Source organism: Ornithorhynchus anatinus, chromosome X1, assembly GCF_004115215.2.
Source record: "Ornithorhynchus anatinus isolate Pmale09 chromosome X1, mOrnAna1.pri.v4, whole genome shotgun sequence".
NCBI classification, from domain to species: Eukaryota; Metazoa; Chordata; class Mammalia; order Monotremata; family Ornithorhynchidae; genus Ornithorhynchus; species Ornithorhynchus anatinus.
Genome location: NC_041749.1, coordinates 13139675 through 13161609, shown reverse-complemented (window position 1 = coordinate 13161609; position 21935 = coordinate 13139675). Strand labels below are relative to the sequence as shown.

General features: G+C 44.1%; 2 protein-coding genes across 8 annotated transcripts in view; one reads left to right on the top strand and one right to left on the bottom strand.

The window, feature by feature from the left end:
- The window catches only part of FEZ2 (fasciculation and elongation protein zeta 2), a 38682-nt gene extending 35174 nt beyond the window's left edge, over positions 1-3508 (top strand). For 3 of the 4 annotated variants that reach the window (XM_029051655.1, XM_029051653.1, XM_007673276.4), the window contains one exon: positions 2595-3508. In XM_029051655.1, coding sequence (XP_028907488.1) covers positions 2595-2611 — 17 coding nt within the window. In that variant the 3' untranslated portion in view covers positions 2612-3508. Of the gene's footprint in view, positions 1-1073; positions 1103-2594 lie in introns of all 4 variants that reach the window. The other variant, XM_029051654.1, reaches the window with a different exon arrangement.
- A 6453-nt stretch (positions 3509-9961) lies between these two features.
- The window catches only part of CRIM1 (cysteine rich transmembrane BMP regulator 1), a 209887-nt gene continuing 197913 nt past the window's right edge, over positions 9962-21935 (bottom strand). For 3 of the 4 annotated variants that reach the window (XM_029050940.2, XM_029050938.2, XM_029050941.2), the window contains 4 exons: positions 18800-18994; positions 13972-14094; positions 10905-11089; positions 9962-10378 (listed from right to left, as the gene is read on the bottom strand). In XM_029050940.2, coding sequence (XP_028906773.1) covers positions 10202-10378; positions 10905-11089; positions 13972-14094; positions 18800-18994 — 680 coding nt within the window. In that variant the 3' untranslated portion in view covers positions 9962-10201. The remainder of the gene's footprint in view (positions 10379-10904; positions 11090-13971; positions 14095-18799; positions 18995-21935) is intronic. The other variant, XM_029050939.2, reaches the window with a different exon arrangement.

Here is a 21935-nt window from a genome sequence, read left to right as displayed (position 1 = left end):
GATGATCCCTCTAAGGCGAGGGATCTATTAGCTCGTTGTGGGTAAGGGAACGTGTCTGCCAACTCAGTTGTTCTCTCCCAAGAGCCTAGTACAGTGCTCTGCTCACCGTAAGGACTCAGTAAATACCATTGATTGATTCTATTCTTGCAGTCTTGCATAAAGGAAAACTCACCGTGGTACTCATCTGTGGGAAAAGCACGCGTGCCCACACAAAAATAATGTACAGCAGTTGTAACCCAGATAGGCTTATGTGTCGGAAGATCGTTCCCTTATTCCCTGTGGCATTTTAGCCAAGAGGTGTTATGGCAGAATTGGGTGTTCTAAGAGCAGTTTTGGTGCCATGAGAAGGGCAGAAGGTGAATAGAAAACCATCAATTCAATGATCTGATCATTTTAAAGATAGCAGTTATTGCAGATCTTGGTCAGCCAAAAGAATTTCAGGAAACCACCAAAATCGTTCACCAATACATGACAGGAATGCCTCAGGTTCACTGTTAACATAATTGTCTTCCCCGGCTCCTCTCTTCTTCCCATTTCTGTCGCTAACTGAGCAAACAGGCATTTTTCTCCTTTGGAGCGCCCACAGCGATTTTTCTTTCCCTTACCATAACCCGAAGGAGGAAATACCGTAAGTAGCCTTCAAGCATTTCTGGGACCCACCTAGAGCCCAAATCAACTAATGGTATTTATTGAACACTTATCGTAGGCAGAGCACTATATTAAGCACTTGGGAGCGTACAATACAATCGGTGGTATTTTTGAGCACTTATTGTGCGCAGAACACCCTTCTAAGCGCATGGGCGAGTACAGTTCATTGCAATAGGTGGACACAATCCCCGCCCTCAGTGAGTTTACAGTCTAGATGAAGCAAGAGTGAAATATCTCCTGCAGAAGAGATTCCTGTAATTCTAAATCTTTTAATTGAGCATCAGAGGATCTTTTTTCCATGGAAAAGCAAAGGACTGCACATGAATATTGTAGTTCTGTGAAACATATTTTTCTGTTGATCCCTTTTTTCTAATAGTTTTTGGTCTTTTATTTCCTAAACCTTGTTTGCTTTTGTGTTGTGCTAGCATTGGTGTGAAAGCTGGATTGTTCCGAGGTTTGTGTCTTCTAGACGGGGGATACAGGAATGAGAAAATGATAGAGAACATGTCTTAATTTTCAACGCTAATAGCCCCACAGGGCACTGCCCTGAAGGCAGGAAAGGGAATGAGCTTCTGAGATGTTCTGCAAGGATTTTTAACATTTGCCTACCGGGCAGAATTTGATTTAAAGCAACAATCTTGTGGGGGAGAGGAGTGATTTCTTCAATTCCTCTTTCTAGAAAACCCGTACCGTAATTTGGCATCTGCACTGCATACCGCAGGGAACCCCATCGAACCCATCCAATCGTAATCCTTACATAAGTGACTGGCTACTTCCTAAAACATGCACCCTATGGATTGGACATCTGCTTATGACATGGTCTTGGCTTTGTGTGAGAGGACTGGTGGAAAAGATGTCAGAATTCAGACCACGGGGTGGTTGGGAAATAACTCATATAGGGTTAATAGGTGAGGTGGAGGCAGGCTTCAATTGGCCTGCAGTTTTCTTCCCATCGGGAAAATTTGCACTAGCTTGGTGGTCCCCCTTTCATTCATTCATTCAATCCTATTTGCTGAGCGCTTACTGTGTGCAGAGCACTGTACTGAGCACTTGGGAAAGTACAATACAACAATAAACGGTGACATTCCCCGCCCACAACGGGTTTACGGTCTAGAGGACGAGCTTCCAAAGCTTCCGAAGACCTCTTTGTTCGGGTCAGTTGAGAAGGGCTTATCCTTGAGAGAGACAGAGGGTACTTCCTTTGGGCTGGACGTTTTGGTTCTTAAGGGAGAGGGGCCATGTCAATTCCCAACTGTCATTTCTTTCCCAGCACTTAGTACGGTGCTCTGCACACAGTAAGCACTTAGTAAATACTATTACTGCTAGGGTGATGCGTAATGTGTGCGTGAGTGACTTGTTGGGGGATGTGAGGGTGGGCTAAATCTTGCTTTGTGAAGTAAAAGAAGGTTTCGATATCACTCAAATGAGATGTTTTGGCATTTCTGGAAGGAGCGGGAGGTGGAAACTGCAATAAACGATGTCTTCTCCACCCCTGCTTTATCTCCTCCGGGCAGCTTGCTTACTCTTAATAACGGGGGGGGGGGGGGGGGCAAGAATTTAGAGGAAGCTGCTGCTGTGCTGATTGTGTTTGAAAATCTGATTTTTTAAAAAATTTTTGAGGAAATGAAGTGTCCTTCTTTTACCGTCCAGCGAACTCCATTGGTTTCTTTCTTTTTCACACACCTTGTGGTATAAGATTGAAATTACGGTAACTATTCATTTAATTAAGACATGATCTTTTAAAAACTCATTTCTGGGTATTCCAAGTCAGTGAAATGTGTGTTGGTTTTTTGAACCTAGCGGGGCATATCCTTTTAAAAGCATTTTTGTGCTGCTTAGATTTTAATATAAACATTTTAGGGATACTTGAAAAAGGTGTTTCTTTAGTACTCTTGAAATGAGTATATGTGTATTTGAAATGAGTATTCTTTTTTCTTCCCCCACAGTTCTTTGTCCTACGTAGAATGGGCCATGACGTCAGAAACTGCGTTGGATCTTCCTTGGACCACAAGCTAGATTTCCTTGAGCATTATTCTAAAAGTGATTTGAAAAACAGTTTACTCGCACACAGCAATAGTATTCTTTGTCCAAGAACAATCAGTATTAACAGGCTTAGCTCTCCTAAATAGCGGTATTAAAATTTAAAATTTATTTTGACTTTTTAAAAAGTATAACCAGGGAGGCAAAATCATTTTAATTGTCTAAAGGCAATGGATTTAATTATCCTTTATTAAGACCATCTAAAGTTTTAATCTCAGCTGCACTGAAGAGTTAAGTATTGAGAAATTTATACTATAGGATGTGTTCTTCAGTGATAGCAGGCACTAACACTGATTTTTAAAAGCATATTAATTAGTATAACATTACCTTATAGTATTGTCCAGCGAGAGCAAATCTTTTCAGGTATGAGCTGCTCTTGCGGAATTAACAACAAAGAAAATATTCCTTTTACTTACTTCTTGGTGAATACGGGCAGTCCAATTATTGGAGAAAATGTTTTTTATAGCTAGCGACTTATTTTTAGCACTGGGGTTTTTCAATTTTTTACCTATTTAATAATTTTAATATCCTTTACTGCTTCTTGTTTTACTTTGTGTTTTGTTTTTTAATTCTATCATGGCGATAGAAAGAAATCAGTCACATGAAAGAATAGGTTCTCAACCCTGCCGTTTGAGAAACTCTACGCTACAGCACTGCCCCAGTCTCCCAAAGTGTGTATTCCTATTGATATTTAAATTAATATATATGTGCATATTTTCCTAAGCTTCCCATGCTGGATATATCTTTGTGATGATGCATCGTTGTCAGTCTGTACGATTAAGCCAATTCTATGGAATAAATGTAAAAAACTAATATCAAATATCCTCAGATGCTTTGATTCTAAAAATGAGTTTTCTGGTGATGCGGAGTGAGGTATATCATGCGTAGTTCTTGAGAGCCTACAGCTGCGTCGAATGAGTAGTTCCCCAAAACCCAGTTAGTTCAGTGTTTACCCAGTTCCATCAGGATATGGGAGAGCTGCGGAGAGCAGCATGGTCTAGTGGATAGAGCACGGGCCGGGGGCCAGAGGACCTGGCTACCGATCCCGGCTCTGCTACTTGCCTGCTGTGCGACCTTGGGCAAGTCATTTAACTTGTCTGTGCCTCGGTTTCCTCAACTGCAGAATGGGGATTCAAAACCTGCTTTTTGATGGTATTTAAGTGCCAGGCACTGTACCAAATACTGGCATAAATACACACCAGGCAGTTTGGACACAGTCCCTGTCCCACGTGGGGATCACAGTCTTAACCCCTGTTCTCCCTCCTACTTAGACGGTGAGCCTCATGTGGGACAGGGACTATTGGGAAGCAGCGTGGCTCAGTGGAAAAGAGCCTCGGCTTCGGAGTCAGAGGTCATGAGTTCGACTCCCGGCTCTGCCACTCGTCAACTGTGTGACTGTGGGCAAGTCACTTCACTTCTCTGTGCCTCAGTTACCTCATCTGTAAAATGGGGATTAACTGTGAGCCTCACGTGGGACAACCTGATTACCCTGTATCTCACCCAGCGCTTAGAACAGTGCTCTGCACATAGTAAGCGCTTAACAAATACCAACATTATTATTATTATTATTATTATTATGTCTGACCTCATTAACTTGTATCTACCCCAGTTCTTAGCCCCCACAGCCGGGAGATAATCCCAACTGCCCCAGGCCCACAGGTTTGTTTTTTTTTAATGGTATTTGTTAAGCACTGACTATATTTCAAGGACTGTTCTATTTTAAGCCACAGAGCTCTGTAAGCTAACAACAATAATAATAATGTTGGTATTCGTTAAGCGCTTATTATGTGCAGAGCACTGTTCCAAGCGCTGGGGTAGATAAAGGGTCATCAGGTCGTCCCACGTGAGGCTCACAGTCTTCATCCCCATTTTACAGATGAGGTAACTGAGGCACAGAGAAGTGAAGCGACTTGCCCACAGTCACACAGCTGAGTGGGAAGCAGCATGGCTTAGTGGAAAGAGCACAGGCTTGGGAGTCAGATGATGTGAGTTCTAATCCTGCCTCCGCCACCTGTCTGCTGTGTGAGCTTGGGTAAGCCACTTAAATTCTCTGTGCCTCATCTGTAAAATGGAAATTAAGATGTGGGACAAACTGATTGCCTTGTATCTACTCCAGCGCTTAGGACAGTGCTTGGCACATAAGAAGCACTTAACAAATACCATAATTATTATTATTATTATTAAACGGTAGAGTGTAAGGATATATGTACATCCGTACTGGGAGCTGAAAGTGGGGGACGAGCGGTATAAATCTGAGTGCGTAATCAACACAGAGGGGAGGGCAGGTAGGGGAAAAGAGGGTTTAGGGAAAGGACTCCTAGAGGTGGTATGATTTTTGGAGGGGTTTGAAGGGGCAGGGGACAGTGGTGGTCTGCACAATCTAGTCTTACTGTTGGATCTGATTTCTAGCAGCTTGGTTATATGGCCTTTGTGTGTAGGCTTAGTTTGTCAGGATTTGGTCCGTCACACTTGCCCAGAGATCCGCTGGTTTTTATGAAGCCTCATCTTAGCGAAGCAGCAAACTTGGTTATACGTTTGATTTCTATCACGGGGCTTGCCAAGGGGTTCTCTTCTCTGGGCCGCTTGTTCCTTTGCGACGCCGTGCTGACTCTAGGACCGTCTCGAATCTATTGCATGTGTTTTTGTGTGAGTATCCAGGATATGGCCGTCAGCACCACTGAATGACCGTCTTGGGATTTGTTTATTCTTCCACCTCAATAGGATCTTAGCCAAACACAACCCCATCGAGGATAAAAAAGCAACAGAAGAAAGCCGGGGTTGATGTAAGAAATTCCATCATCGGGTTAGTCCAGGATTCTGTCGATACGGTGTTCGCGGGAAGTGTGATGGCCACCCTCCTTTCGTACGTCAGTCGACGGTATTTATTGAATGCTTACTGTGTGGAAAGCACTGTACTAAGCACTTGGGAAAGTACAATACAATAGAGGCAGACATGTCCCTGCCACACAGAGAATTTACAGTCTTAGAGGGGAAGTCAGATATTACGATAAATTATAACTAGAAATGGTAGAGTCTAAGGATGTGTGCATCAACGCTGGGGGCTGAGAATGGGCATAAGGAGTACAGATACGAGGGCACAGGCAACGCAGGGGGAAGGCGGAGAGAAGGAAATGAGGGCTTAGGTGTTCTTTTGGAGATGTGATCTTTGGAGGGCTTTAAAAGTGGGGGAGAGTGGTGATCTGCCAGTTACGGTGGGGAAAGGGAGTTCCAGGCCAGGCGGAGGATGTGGGCAAGGGGCCGGCTATGGGATGGACAAGATTGAGGTACGGAAGGTAGGTTGGGGTCAGAGGCGTGAACTGTGTGGGACGGGTTGTAGTAAATCGGCGAAGTAAAGTAGGAGGGGCAGAGCTGATCGAACCCATATTCACAGCGACGGATTTCTTTATAACATATAAAGGTTATATGTTCGATTTCGTTATATGGCAGGATTCTACTCCCGAAAGCGCCCCGTGGGTGCGGTTGCATAAATATTTTCTTGTACCTAGGAGTGAGCTAGTGTCATTCATTTCTCATCCTGCATACTTGGTTTATTCATTTGTTGGGACTACTCCCTTCTGGGGAAAAACTGTTCCGGTCAGAGATTTGCATAGCCCCACTGAACTTTGAAAGACGGAAAGGATTGGGATAATCTCAGTACGGTGCTCTGCCCACAGTAAGCGCTCAATAAATGTGTTTGAATATTGGATAATATATGGTGTGATATGGGGTTGACTGAAGACACGCAGGCTCAGACGGGTACTATGGGTCCTCCGTGGGACAGCAACCTAATTTATTTGTACCTACCCCAGTGTCCAGAACAGTGTTTGACACATAGTAAGCACTTATATACCTTAAAAAAAAAAAAGTAGTCTGCTCTAGGGCCTCGGCTTCAGCCCAGCCAATGCCAGAATAGGTGATATCAATCAAGTTCCACGTTGGATCTTTGATTTGGGCCCCAGCAGGTTTTACCCTCTGCTTGACCCCTTAATAATAATAATAATAATAATGATGATGGTATTTATTAAGTGCTTACTATGTGCCAAGCACTGTTCTAAGTGCTGATTTATATTGATGGTATTTGTTGAGCACTATGTGCCAAGCACTAAGTGCTGGGGGAGATAGAAGGTCATCAGGTTGTCCCATGTGGGGCTCACAGTCTTAATCCCCATTTTACAGATGAGGTAACAGAGGCACAGAGAAGTGAAATGACTTGCCCAGAGTCACAGAGCTGACAAGTGGCGGAGCGGAGATTAGAACCCACGACCTCTGACTCCCAAGCCCGGACTTTTTCCACTAAGCCAGGCTGCTTCTATGATTATAATCTTAATGATTAGCTACCCACTGTTCAAGAGCCCCTTAAAAGGGTTCAGTCCATTGTCTGAACCAGTTCACCTAAAGGTCAGCTCTCAACCTCTGCCCTCCTTAGGGCTAGTTAGAGGGAGGACCTTGGAGGGACCTGGATCCCACAGTGCTCTGCACATAGTAAGCGCTCAATAAATACTACTGAATGGTTTGGCCAAGTGGATAGAGCACCGGCCTGGGAATCAGAAGGACCTGGGGTCTAATCTCGGCTCCGCCCCTTGTCTGCTGTGTGGCCTTGGGCAAGTCACTTCACTTCTCTGGCCCTCAGTCGTCTCATCTGTAAAATGGGGATTGAGACCGTGAGCGCCACGTGGGACAGGGACTGGGTTCAACCCCATTTGCTTGTGTTCAACCCCAGCGTTTAGTACAGTGCCCGGCACATGGTAAGCACTTAACAAACACAATTATGATCATTATCCTGCTCCAAGGCGAGCCAAGGAGGGGTCGAAAAGGCCCAGAGACATTTTGACTGTCGTGTTATCGTCTCTCAACGTCTCTCGGAGAGGAGCTTGGCCCTTATTCCTCCTCTCCGGTCACACGTTTGTGACCCCTTGCTCACTAGAGTGAGCCCACTTGAATGGATAATCCCTCCCCTTCCCAGCAGAGTTATGAAGAGGGCCGTGATTTATTCTACAGTCAAGAGCCAAATTTTAATAGTGCGCTTTTTAAATGAACAAAAAGTAAACAGAACTGCAAAACTGCAGTGCACTTAAAGTGCCACATTTCTACTTTATTTTTCAGGAAATTATATTTCTTTTACAAGAGCACAACAGGAACCAAAGTAAAATAGTGTAATGGATACAGCACTCAGGATAAATCTTATCTTTAAAATAATAAAAAAAAAAATTTACACCATGTCCTATATCCTGTTAATATTTTAGAATATGGCCGTGATTGTAAAACAAAAGCAAGCATTTACAATTTCTGGATAAAGACTATTTTCTTATGCCAGGTACGGATTATTTGACTCAACAGAATTTTGTAGTACTTGGGCAGAAGTTAATCTTTCTTCCACATCACTACCAATTTTATTTTGGAAACAGTATTTTTCTGCCCTGTGATAAATCCTTTTTCTTTGAGGCAAACAGCTAGAACACCTTTTGGATATTCTAAAACAAAAAAAAATTGTTAATCTTCAGATTAATAAATTAGGTCATAATAATAATAAATTAATTATTTGTTTTAAAGTTCAGCAATCTCTGTCCAAGTATTTAGAACAATACTTGAAATTTCCTTTACAAAACAGAACCTATTTTCTTTTCACATTACGCATACTGGGTATCTGTCTTTCACAAGCATTTGTAAAAGAAAAGTCAATGCACAAATGGGTAATTAGTATAAAAGTGCTAAGAGCTGTTTGAAAAGTTAACACTATAGTATACAGTCAGTTATAATTGAGGCAAACTACAACAAACTTCCAGCTTATTGTGGACAATATTCCAGTAGTTGGTTCAAACATCTGTTTGAGGAAAAAAAAAATAAAATAAAATAAAAATCCCGGAGCTGATTAGTACTGAGTGTGAATTGCCATCAGTGTCTCTAGCCAGTGAGTTAATTTCAAACGAATTTAAAGCAGTTCCCGGCAAATAAAAACCTCCAAAAAGGAACACCCTTTTCCGTAGCAAAAGCAATGCTCACTGCTAATGGGCATGTGACAGACAGCTACACACACACACCACACACACACGTGTGTGAATGCACGTTTACACACCCCCCCCACACCCCCACCACACACACACACCCATTTTCAAATTAAACTATAAGGCAGAATGAAATCTTTTTATCATTCCAAAGGCGTATGTGATTGATTAAGTACTGATGTGGAATGCCTGTTTTATCTGTCTCTGCTCTAGTTAAAACCTCCCATAAAAATACATTCAACAGGGGAAAAAAAAAACATACAAATTGTATGTGTATAAATATATTCGTGTATATAGATATACACACACTCACAAATACTTTTGATTTTTGCAGTAAAGTTATTTACATAAATATTCCTATAACTGCTAAAGTTTAAAGAGGCATAATCTCCTTTTTTTCTGAGCTTCAAAAAAGGTGCTTGAATAATATACAATTAAAATTAAGCAGCTTCCTAGGATGGAAGTAGTTTCTAGTTTGTAGAACCAGTAAATAATAAAGAAATATCCTAAAAAAACAGTCCTTTCAAGAAGCTGTCTTTTAAGCAAGAGCTTCCAACAAAATCGAAATCTTCTTGTACTTTTGAAACTGTGAACAATCGACACAACAGAACAAAACGAAAGCAACGACAAACAAATGAACAAAAGCCCCTGGACATGCCTGGCGTTCTTTGACATTTTTTCCTTCCTTTGCTACTGTTGTAAGAAAAGATCCAGTGCTCATATCAAGAAATGACTCGGGTCTCATTCATTTGCTAATTCGGCCAGCCACTGGCGGTCTGGCTTGGAAGAAATGAAAAGGAAAGCAGCACAGGGTATAATTGTATACATCCCTAATAACCCGCTTTAAGAGAGATTTTGCAAAACCTTTTTTTTCCCCTCCTTGCTTTCCCACTGCCTAACCGCACATCCTGATCGTATAGAAAAAACTGTGGCCAAGCAACCCCTGGGATGGCCGGTAATGATTCCGATTTACGCGTCGATAGCGCTGAGGGCTGATGAGATGGAATTAAAACTTTGTGGTCTCCCTTCTCCTAGGCTAGGTTTGGCTGTAACCAACGTAGCTTCAGAGCAGCAAGGAAAACCATCAGCTCGATGGCCGGCTCTCTGAATTTTGTTGGGCGCCGTTCCTCGCCGAGCCCAGCCCACTCCTCTTCCACCTGGTCGCCCACCGTGGACCCCCCCCCCCCCCCCGCTCCCCAGAACTCACTGCCCTCCCCGCCCTCCCACCCCACCCCGGTTTCTCTAGCGCTAAATTACAAGCGAATACATCGTAACGACTTTGAAAACTTTGGTTCTAAGAAAACACTTGGTCAGTTATCGTGAGGAAGAGTGGGAATGCTTGTTCTGGCACATTGCGGTAAAGACAGAGCCCATCCCAGGAAAGTCTTAGAGCTGTACATGAAGTCACAAATCCAATACAATCCACTAAGCAAGTGCACAAATTCTAGTTTAATTTTAATAGCAGAGTCAGTCTCTTTCTGTCTCTCGAAACCTCGCCGAGCCGCAGTTCTTCACACTGTCTGATAGAAATTATCTGCCTGTAGGTTGTTCTGTTTTTGCATGCTGTAGAAGCCACTGAATCTTGCATCCGGGTCAGCGATTCTTAGCATTCTCTGGGAACTATCCACTTGCACCATGGTTCCTTTCTTGCAATCCACATACACCAGCTGATTGTTGAGGCATGAAGGCTATTGAAAAAGGAGGGAAAAAAAAAATCCAATGTAATGAAGTGATAATGCACTGACGGCCGGGCAGGGGTGGCATGTTCAGCCTGGCCTGTCTCCACCTTGCCTCGGCTCCCTGATTTTCAACAGCACCCACTTCCAGCTTCCTTTTATGTCCCGCCTTCACAGTTCCCTTCAACTTATTCTCTCCAACAGCGTGTTTCCCCCTTCCGTCCTTTGGCAATCTTTTTCAATCCTCGCTCTTATCTAGGTAGATTTCCCTATAGGTCAGCCATCTCAAGCTGTTAAAGCCCATCAGGTAAAGTTTAACTTGCAAGGTCTCTATTTATACAAATTAGATTGTCTCATTGCTCCTTGGAAAAGCTCACAAAAGCTAATTTACTACATTGTGGATTATATCCTCGCAAGTAGGAGCCTTTAACCCAGTTGTTCCTTAACAGGGATGGCGGAAGCCTAGGGTGGATGGGTGACTCTTTTTTCCTCCTGATTTCCACACTCAAAAAGAATGGGATTGCTTTAGTTACGTTACCTTAGTGGGTGTTCTATAGCAGGGTACCGGTATCCACTGTTTTTTCCGATTGATTAGCAGGAGGGCAATTATAAGGATCAGGGCGATCACTACTGGGACCGTAACCCAGGCAACAGAGTCAAAAGAAGTATCTTCATTTAGGTGTGGTTCACTATCTCTGTAGCCCACCTGAAGGTGAGCCATATCTGAAAAAGAAATAGGAGACCCATTTATTAATGTTGGCATTTAAGTGCTTACTATGTGCCAGGCACTGTTCTAAGCGCTGGGGTAGACACAAGGGAATCAGGCTGTACCACGTGGGGCTCACAGTCTTAATCCCCATTTTACAGATAAGGTAACTGAGGCACAGAGAAGTGAAGTGACTTGCCCACAGTCACACAGCTGACAAGGGGCAGAGCTGGGATTCGAACCCATTACCTCTGACTCCAAAGCCCGTGCTTGTTCCACTGAGCCACGCTGCCAACCCAAGCCAAATGGAGGGCTAACACTATGGAGGGGATACCTTGTTTCTTCTCTGCTATAATCAGGCTGGTATTTGTTAAGCGCTTACTATGTGCAGAGCACTGTTCTAACCGCTGGGGTAGATACAAGGTCATCAGGTTGTCCCACGTGAGGCTCACAATCTTAATCCCCATTTTACAGATGAGGTAACTGAGGCACAGAAGTGAAGTGACTTGCCCACAGTCACACAGCTGACAAGTGGAAGGGAGGGATTCGAACCCATGACCTCTGACTCCCAAGCCCGAGCTCTTTCCCCTGAGCCACGCTGCTATGAGAACGGACGGCCTCTTATCACTCATCAGTCAATCGATGGTAATTATTGAGTGCTTAACATGTGCAGACCACTGTACTAAGTGATCGGGAGAGTCTAAGAGTTGATAAACATTCCGTGCTCAGATGGAATTTGCAGATTAGACGGGGAGACGGACGTAAAAATAAATTTACTCACTGTTACCATGTACATGAGTGCTGTGGGGCTGTGGGCGGGGGAACTATTGAGTGTTTAAAGGGAACAGAGAAGCAGTGTGGCTCAGTGGAAAGAGCCCGGGGCTTGGGAGTCAGAGGTCAGGGGTTTGAATCCCGGGCTCTGCCACTTGTCAACTGTGTGACTGTGGGCCAGTCACTTCACTTCTCGGTGCCTCAGTTACCTCATCTGGAAAATGGGGATGAAGACTGTTAGCCTCACGTGGGACAACCTGATTACCCTGTATCTACCCCAGCACTTAGTGCTTGGCACATAGTAACCCTCTATCTACTCCAGTGCTTAGAACAGTGCTCTGCACATAGTAATTGCTTAACAGATACCAACATTATTATTATTATTATTATTATTATTATTATTATTATTATTATTACAGATCCAAGTCCACAAGTGACACAGAAGGGAGAGAGAGAGTAGGGGAGAAGAGGGCTAAAGCAGGAAGTCCTCCTGGAGGAAATGGGACTGTAATGAGGCTTTGAAGGTGGGGAAGAGTGGTGATCCGTCATATATGGAGGGGGGAAGGAATTCCGGGCCAGAGGGAAGACGTGGGCAAAAGAGTTGGTGGTGAAATAGATGAGATCAAGGTAAGTGAGCAATGTCTGGATACCTCCAGACTCTCTTTTCTCCAAAGAAATCTTTCACCCACTCCCCTCCTTTCAGCTTCAGCTTTCAGCAGATAACCCACTGAGAAAATGGCAGAAGGAAGAATTCTTGACAGAACAGATAACTTTTGATCGGCTGCCACTTATTGTGGAACCACCTCTTGCACGCTTTTATTTTGCACGACGTCTCCTCTGTAGCCTACTGTAAAGGAAAGTCTGGGATTTTAGAATCTACTCTTCAAACTTCCTTCCTGGCCTCCCTTATCCCTACCTCAGCCCTTCCAACCCAAACCATCCCAACATTTACTGGCCCATCATTCCGATAAAATGCTGGGACTTTCTATTACTGCTCTGTCTGCTTGGTTTATCATTTAGAAGTCCAGGGATTATACCCGCTACCGTTTATGAAGCCAGGCTAGGAGTTCTTTTCTAAGAGCTGGAATGGGAATTGCACGTTGCAGAAAAACACTTTGGGCAGGCTGTGGAGATTCTGGACAAATAACCGTTAATGCTCTGCCAGATGACATGTGGAGAGGTGACTTCTGAGCAAAAGGACCCTGGTATGACTCATTATTCAGTAGGGCAGGATAACTATCTGATCAAGGGGCAGATTCTGATTACAGTGTCACTTTGATTATGAAAGTGCCACGGAAGTTATCGTATAAGCAAAACACGTCCTCTTTGTCTCCCTTCTAAGCTCGCTGTGGGCAGAGAGCGTTCCCGTTTATTGTTGTACTGTACTCTCCCAATCGCTTAGTACAGTGCTCTGCACATAGTGAGTGCTCAATAAATATACGTGAATGAATAAGGTTATAAACTCTTTGGGGACAGACTCACAAAATGTTTATAAGCAGGGAGAGGAGGAGGAGGAACATGGATCAGATAGGAGAGAGTGAAGGGCTAGGATGAAATATCAGAATAAATAACTGCCCAGAAACAGATGTGTAAATCCGCTAGACTGTAAACTTGTTGTGGGTAGCAAACGTGTCTACCAACTCTGTTGTACAGTACTCTCCCAAGCGCTTAGTGCAGTGTTCTGCGCAAGTCAGAGTTCGATAAATACTGTATTTGTGTATTAAGCCCCACCATCAGCATCAGTGGTACTTACTGAGCGCTGTGTGTGGGTCCAAATACATAAATTTTAGGAGAAGGTGTGGGAATTCACTGGGAATTTGGGGAATTTTTTTTAGGACTCTGAAGATAGGATGGGACAGTATTCAAAATCTTTCCTCTTACCACACTAGGGAGTAGATGACAAACATTCTGCAGACCTTTAACTTTTAACTCATCCCAGAATAATAAGACTGAGACCAGTTTAAAAGTTTGCAGCAAGGGCTACAGGAAGTGCTGGGAGGGTGGAGGACAGACCAGTTCTAAAACTGGTCCACTGAGCATTTTGGAAGCAGTCGACCTAACAAATCATGTTCTATGTCCCCTAGAACCGACAAACAACAGGCAACTTGCAGTGTATGGCGAAGATTACCTCGGGGGAGGTGGCCGATTTCGTTTTCGCTGGGGCTGGGCCAAATCGGTACTTGCAGTTCAATCTCTCCACGTTGGTTAGTCTTCTCAATGGGGATATTGGTGGGCTCGGGTATATACATCTCTGAAAAGAAACATTTTCAAGGAGATTACAGAATAGCAATGCGTTTAACTTCTTATCTTTAATCTCCACTGGACATTTAATTTATTAATATGTATCTGTTAGTTGTAAATTCAGTAGCTACTTCCTTAGTTCCTCATTATTAATCTTTGGTCACAGCTTTACCTGGGTTGAGAACAACGGGCATTCCTGCTATCTTCTCTACTTCCTTTCTTGTGTTATGGATTTCCTCACCACCCCCTCCTTTCATTTCACTGCAGTAACCTTCGCTGTGGTTCAGTACAAGGTGAAGTTTGTTAGTTGATGTGGAATCATTTCCTTTATTTTGGATGTTACCAATCTAAAAATTGTTGCTCAGTATCAGATGAAAAAAATTTTAAACTTTGAAATCAGCAAGGACCCCAGCCACCTCTTCTGGCTTCCCAATCCCACTTTTCCCCCATCCCAGTTGCTAAAACGGGTCATGCATATAAATTCCTGTGAGATCCTTTCCTATTTGAGCATTAAATATTAGCTGTCACGAGCACCCGAGCAGTATACGACTGGCTCATCCTTTGCTTCAGGAAAATCCATCACCAATTAAGTCTATATTTACACAGTATCTCACTGTAGTACCTAGGCACTTTGACAAAAATGCTCTTTTAGCATGAAGTAGCACCAATTCAGGGAAAACTATCAATCTCTGTCCTAAATTCATGCCACGCTGGGCTCAAATCCACACAATCTAATTAAGACTTTTTAGGTCTCCTACAAAGAGACCGTCCCCCTATTTTCTGCTGGACTCGCCTTGGGTTGCCTCGTGGGACTAGCAAGAGCCATCCGAAATGCTTATGAAACATGATGGCACATCTTAATCTGTAGAATTTAAAAGTGAAGGTCATTACCAAGTGACCTTCCCTTTAAGTTAGGACCAAGCAGGAGTTCTTCTCCTGCCCTTTATTCACCATACGAGCTAAACGTTTTGGTTATAGCAAAACCAGTCATGGTAACCAACACCTGGACACTAATTCTCACTCTCCAGCAGATCAAGAATGGGATATTCTCAGCATCTTATTCCTCTCAGGAACAAGACTATTCACCCCACAGGTTTCTAATAGAACGTAAAATCTAACTGTACTGAAACAGAGCCAACCTGCTCTTGCGTCTCCTGGGGTCCCCCCAACAAGTCATCAGCCTCCCTTCCTTCCTGCCGAAAGGCTCATTTCTTGAAGAAAGGCTTACTCAGGTTTCTCCTAGTCACCTGAGATCTGAATATGCCTAGAGAAGACTTACGGCTGCTGGCACTCTTGCCCTATCAGCTCAAGGTATTCTCCTTCCTCCAATTAGTTCATTCACTCCATTTCCATGGTTTACATGTGTACCTAAGCCAGTGCTTAGTACAATGCTTGGCACATAGTAAGCACTTAAACACCACACAATTTACTATTATTATGCTTAACATGAAATACATAAATCAGAGTCTAGGCACAGGAATTATTTCCATTTTTAGGTCCTAAATAAGGCCTAACACATTGGGGATTTCTCAGGAAATGATGATGATGATGATAATTTCAGTATTTGTTGAGTGCTTACTATGTGCCAAACACTGAACTAACCACTGGGGTAAATGCATGATTATTGCATTAGATATGACCCGTCCCTCATGAGGCTCACAGTCTAAGTAGGAGGAATAGCAGGTATAATAATGATAGTAAGTTATTTGTTATGCACTTACTATGTATCATGCACTCTTTTGAGCGCTGGGTTTGATATAAGATGTTCGGGTTGGACACAGTCCCTGTTCCTCAGAGGGTTCACAGTCTTAATCCCCATTTTGCAGATGAGGTTACTGAGGTACAGTGAAGTGAAATGACTTGCCCAGGATCACACAGTAAACTGGCAGAGCCGGGACTAGAACCTAGGTCCTTTTGACTCCTAGGACCCTGATTTTACAGATGAGGAAACTGGGGAACAACGAAGTTACTTGGTCTGCCCAAAGTCACACATCTAGCCAATGGCAGGGTCGGGATCAGAACCCAGAACCTCTGACTCCCAGACCCATGCTCTACTATCAATGGTATCACAAAATGCCTTTTCCCAAATAAGTTACCGGAATTTAAATCCAAATGATATGCTGTCAACGTAACATCCTTTTAAGCTAGAGAGGGGACAGGTATTTTCACATTTTACAAGCACTAAAATAGGGCACGGTTTTAAATGACTTTCTCAAGGCCTCCCTCTAAAATGAAATAGGTAGATCTGTCTCCCAGGCTCCTTCAAGTGCTTAGTACAGTGCTCTGAACACAGTAAGCACTCAATAAATTAGACTGAATTGAATTCTACTAAGGTCACACCATCCTTTCCGTCGGATGAGTACCGTAACTCTCTTTGATGGCTCCCAAAGTTATTCCACAGCTCGAGACTGGGAAGCAGATATCACGGAAAGTGTTATTTGGAGTGAAGTGGATTTCTGCAGTAGACAATATGGTCTGAACTGGAACGTATTTTCTTTATGAAGGAAGTGCTACTCTGCTAAGAAAACTACCTTAAAAACCATGGCAATTTTTAAGCACAAGGGTAGGTACAAGGTAATAATCAGGTCAGAGGCAATCCCTGTCCCACGGTGGGTTCACACAGTTTAAATAGGGGGAAAAAGGGTACTTGAATCCCCATTTTGTTCTGCTTTTGGGAATACTGGGAGCCCCGATTTCACAGTGCTCCCCAATAGGTCACAAACACTAAATCTGTTTTAACATTTGTTAGTATTACCAAACAAGTTCACAGCCAGCGAAGGAGCCATGAGGATCTGGGACTCAGTCTAAGTGAGGATAGGCTGAGTGAAACCTGGTTTACATGGAAATTTGACAGTTTGACTCGTTACTTAATTTGTGTGGCAAGATACGCGGAGACGGAAGTGACTCGGGCATTACTATTAGCATTTCACCACCTCTTTAGATTCTTTTACATAAACGTGAAACAAAAAAAGGTCCTTTCCCTTTCCTTAATGGTCAGTTAGAATTTGTAGTTAATGAAGGATTGGGGAAACTGATCAACACCCAAATGCTACTTCTAACCACCACGAGCACCGTATACCTTAAGGCCCGTGAACCACCTTTCCTGTCACACTGTACAATTCCACATCAGTCCCTATTACAAAAGCCAGTTCACACAAACCAGCCAACCCAACCTGAGAGAGGCCGTCGCCAACGAGGGACTGTAAGCCTGTTGTGGGCAGGGAACGTGTTTACCAACTCTGTTCTTTCTTCCTCTCCCACGCGCTTAAGTACAGTGCTTTACGCACAGTAAGCTCTCAATGAAAATACGATTAACTGAACTTTATTATGACCAGGCACCAACAGAGAGGGTCAACGAAATGTCCGCGAAGCAAATGGTTCTGATGAAACCGAGTAGTCGAGCAACTTCATGGTGAGCTCCAGCCAAGGCCCCACATCCTACTCCTCCCTGGGACCTGCCAGTGCACTGCAGAAGTGCTCCATTGACCACTCATCATTCAATTGTATTTACTGAGCGCTACTGTGTGCAAAGCACTGTACTAAGCGCTTGGGAGACTACAAGACTGAGGGCACTGATTAGTTAGACTGAGTAACTTCAATGCTACCTCAAACTTCCCGGCCAGGAGAATCGTGAAAGGGGCACATCAAGTGTGGCTTCCAGCACTTATTATGTTAAGGCTGAGAGGGGCAGAGACTGCAATGAGAGATTCAGGGGGGACTAACCAATCTTCAAAAGGGAACTGGAACTTTCTCAGAGCCACCTGGAAAGTAGCATTAACAACTGTGTTGGGGCTGACATATCCCCCCCTTCTTTCAGAGACCTCAAGAACTCTGTGTTGCTTTTTTTTAAATGGTATTTGTTAAGCGCTAACTATGTGCCAGGCACTGTACTAAGTGCTGGGGTAGAAAAACGCTAATCAGGGTGGACACAGTCCATGCCCCACAGGGGGCTCACTGCCTTAATCTCCATTTCACAGAAGAGGAAATGGAGGTCCGGAGAAGTTAAGTAACTTTCCCAAGGTCACAAAACAGGCAAGTGGCACAGCCATGATTAGAACCCAGGCCCACGCTCTTTTCACTAGGCCACATCACATCGACATCTGACATAACGGGGGGGGGGGGGGGGGGGGGGCAAAGTCTCATTCAGAGAATGAGGTCATTTGAGAAGCGGCATGGTGTGGTGGACGGAGCACAGCCTGGGAGTCAGAAGGTCGTGGATTCTAATCCTGGCTCTGCCACTCTGTGTGACCTTGGGCAAGCCGCTTCACTTGTCTGTGCCTCAGTTACCGCATCTGTAAAATGAGGATTTAGATCGTGAGCCCCACGAGGGACAGTGACCGTGTCCAACCCGATCTGCAGGTATCCACCCCCGGCGCTTAATAGTAAGCGTTTAACAGTTAACACAATTACTATTATTATTATTGTTATTATTATTCAGTCTGCAAACTGACCCTTTCTGTCCAGAGAGCAATCGTAACCCCTGTCAGCCCTAGGGAAGCTAAGCACCTCGACTCCCAGAGAAGCAGCCCATGACTAAACGGCACAAATCCGGGAGTCAGCCCGAGTGGCCCCACAGGGGGCTCACGATCTCAACCCCCATTTTACAGATGAGGTGACTGAGGTACAGAGAAGTGAAGTGACTCACGCAAGTCACGGGATTTCAAGGGAAGAGCCGCGGCGTCCCATCCAGCGGGGCTGGACCGCGGGTTCGTTACCTGGACACATGGGGCAGCAACTTCCCTCGACGTTGATGGGCTCGGTACAGGGCAGAGGCGGGCAGCTGACCGTCGAGCACAGCGTCTGGCCCTGCAAGCAGTAGCAGTGAGTGCAGCTGTCTATGTCCCACCGCTCCTCGTCGGCGTACGTCTTCCCACTGAAGTGACACACCACCTTCTTCGGCATCGTATCTTCTAGGGGGAAAAATGCCAGAGCCGTCAACACCTGAGGTGACCGAATACTAAAGCAGCACCGCCAGCATCATCCAGACCAAGCGTGGTATAGGCACGCTACAGAATTTTCCGAGGTTGGGGCAACTTTTAGACTCGCTCAGCTGCACCCATGAAACGCGCAGAGGTTACAGTCTGTTCGCTACAGCGCTTAACGAATGCCATTATTATTAATAAGAGGGAGAAGACCATCAGGTCCCTGGGTTGCTTTTTCGGGGCTGAGGGGCCGCTGAGTTAGGATGTGTGAGTTCATTCATTCATTCAAACGAATTTACTGAGCGCTTACTCTGTGCAGAGAACTGTACTAAGCGCTTGGGAACCGCGATTCAGCAACAAATAGAGACAATCCCTGGCTACAATGGGCTCACAGTCTAGAACGGGGGAGACAGACATCAAAACAAGTCAACAGGCATCAGTGGCATCATTATAAATAAACAGAATTATAGATATATACACATCATTAATAAAAATAAATAGAATTATTATAATATTGTCAGTCACTTGTCAGTCATGTTTATTGAGCACTCACTATGTGCCAAACACTGTACTGAGCATCCAATATAACAGACACGATCCCTGCTCACAATGAGCTGACGGTCTAGAGGGTTGTGTGGGGCTAGTCCCCGTCCAGCTCCCAATCAATCAATCAATCAATCAATCCCAATTTCCCCACTGACATTATTACCAAATGACAGAAACGTCACATGAATTGGAGAAACAAGGTGCTGCTTATAAATGCCCTGCTGGTTGTGAGCAAAAGAATCATTATTGAAACTTTTTTTCCATTTTATTTTTTTCTTCTTGTGAACTGGGAAATTGTTAGTATATTCAAATGAGGGAAGATTCCACTTTTCTCCTCCCTTCCTATTCCCCTGATTCAAAAGCAGTTCAACAGTAACGAAGGCAATGAGAGAATGTCAACATGAGGATCTGGTGGCGTTTCTGGCTTCAGTACTACGATATTAAGTAAGTTAACATTTCATAACCATTTTCTTTCCAAGGGTCAAGCAAAACAGACCAGGTCAAAGGGGGATGTGGAAGACGCAAGAGATCACTTTATTTTTACTGAATTCTAAACTCCCTTCTGCAACTCTACCAACTCCCCTCTACCAATTCTGTTACACTGTACTCTCCCAAGCACTGAGTACAGTGCTCTGCACACACTAAGAGCTCAATAAATAAGACTGATTGAGTCTGCAACATCAGGGCACACTGGGTTCTAGGGTATTTCTTGCCATGAAAATTATCCGTAAATCACCCTCAATTCTGTTACAGCACTTGAATCCTTTTACAATTCTTTTAAGAGAGTGATGGCACATAGGTGGTGGATACTTCATCTCTCTCTGTGCAGTTGTTCCCAAGGAATAAGTAACGGACCAAGAAAAATTGGGTCCGACTCCCAGCCCCGCGGTGAGGAAGGAAACCGGGAGAAGGAGTTCTAAGAAAGACGGACACAATGCAAGGGGTGGTTGGTACGCCAGCGAGAGAAGCATACCAGCTTCTGATTGGCAGAACCCAGGAGAATAATGGCACAGAAAACTCACATGCAAGTTCGCACTCCCTGATTCTGGCTTGTTACATGGGCAGGAGGAGGAAGGGAAGAAATGGACGGAAGGAAAACAAATCTCTTCTCCTGGAGGGAAGAGAAGGTGACGGTGAGGCAGAAATAGCTTTCTGGAGTAAAACAGAGGGAGCTCTTCTTTGGGGATGGAAGAAACACAATTGAAAAGGACAGAATGGCCGTTTGGGTATCCCCTGATGGGGGGCGGTTGGACATTAACAAGGAAGCACTACACAACTAAAGTTTTTCAGGAAGTATCACCCTGGCATCCTAAAAGAATGGTTTCTTCCATCACTAAGGGATTTTTGGGCGCAGATCTGCCAATGAATAAGCCATTTTACTTCGTCCCCATATCACACCTGGAAAATCAAATATTCAGGTGGATAACAATCACTGCCCCAAATATTTAATAATAATAATAATGATGGCATTTATTAAGCACTATGTGCCAGGCACTGTACTAAGCACTGGGGTGGATATATGCAAATCGGGTTGGACACAGACCCTGTCTCACATGGGGCTCACAATCTCAATCCCCATTTTACAGATGAGGTCACCGAGGTACAGAGAAGTGAAGTGACTCACCCGAGGCCACACGACAGACAAGTGGCGGAGCTGGGATACAAAACTTTAGACTGCCAGGCAGTTCGTTTTCACTACATACCACCTAGACAGAATCCAACTGAAATGTGCAAGAGTTGGTGTACAAAGATATGTGAAGGGCCCATCTTTCTTTTCTGTGCCCTTGTCTCCTCTTCTATCTTCTGCCACTAAAGAAGATCCTATGTGGCCTCTAAGGTGGGGTTGGGCATAGCTGGCGATTAAGGCAGATTTGGGCTGCCAGCAGGAGCCCAGAACATTCTGTCAAGGAATATCCTCTAATGCCTTATGGACCCTCGGGGAAGATAAATATTTAAGCTGATTTCATCACATGAAACAAAAAAACCCTTTCAATGTCTTCCATTCAAAACCCAATGTAGAAGTTGCCAGAGACAATGAAGAGCTGTACTGAGGATCATTTCGACCAACTGTCGGGATTTCATCGACACAAAAGCATGTTACGTGGAAAGTGTAGTTTCGCAGCCAACATCACACATCACCAAAGTCACCGTGTTTAATATTCCATAGACCACACCTCTGAACCAATAATGGAAATGTTTTATTTATCAAAATGGAGAATCCTACAGCTGGAAAGAAACTTGAGAGATATTCTGGTCCTATCCTTGCTTTCAGGAAGGTTAAGAATTAAAGCATTTAGGAAAGATGTTCGGCTATTCGTTCCTTAAAGCTTTTCAAGGATGGAGTCTTCCTTGGTAACTCAGTCTCATGTTTTGTCAACCTGGA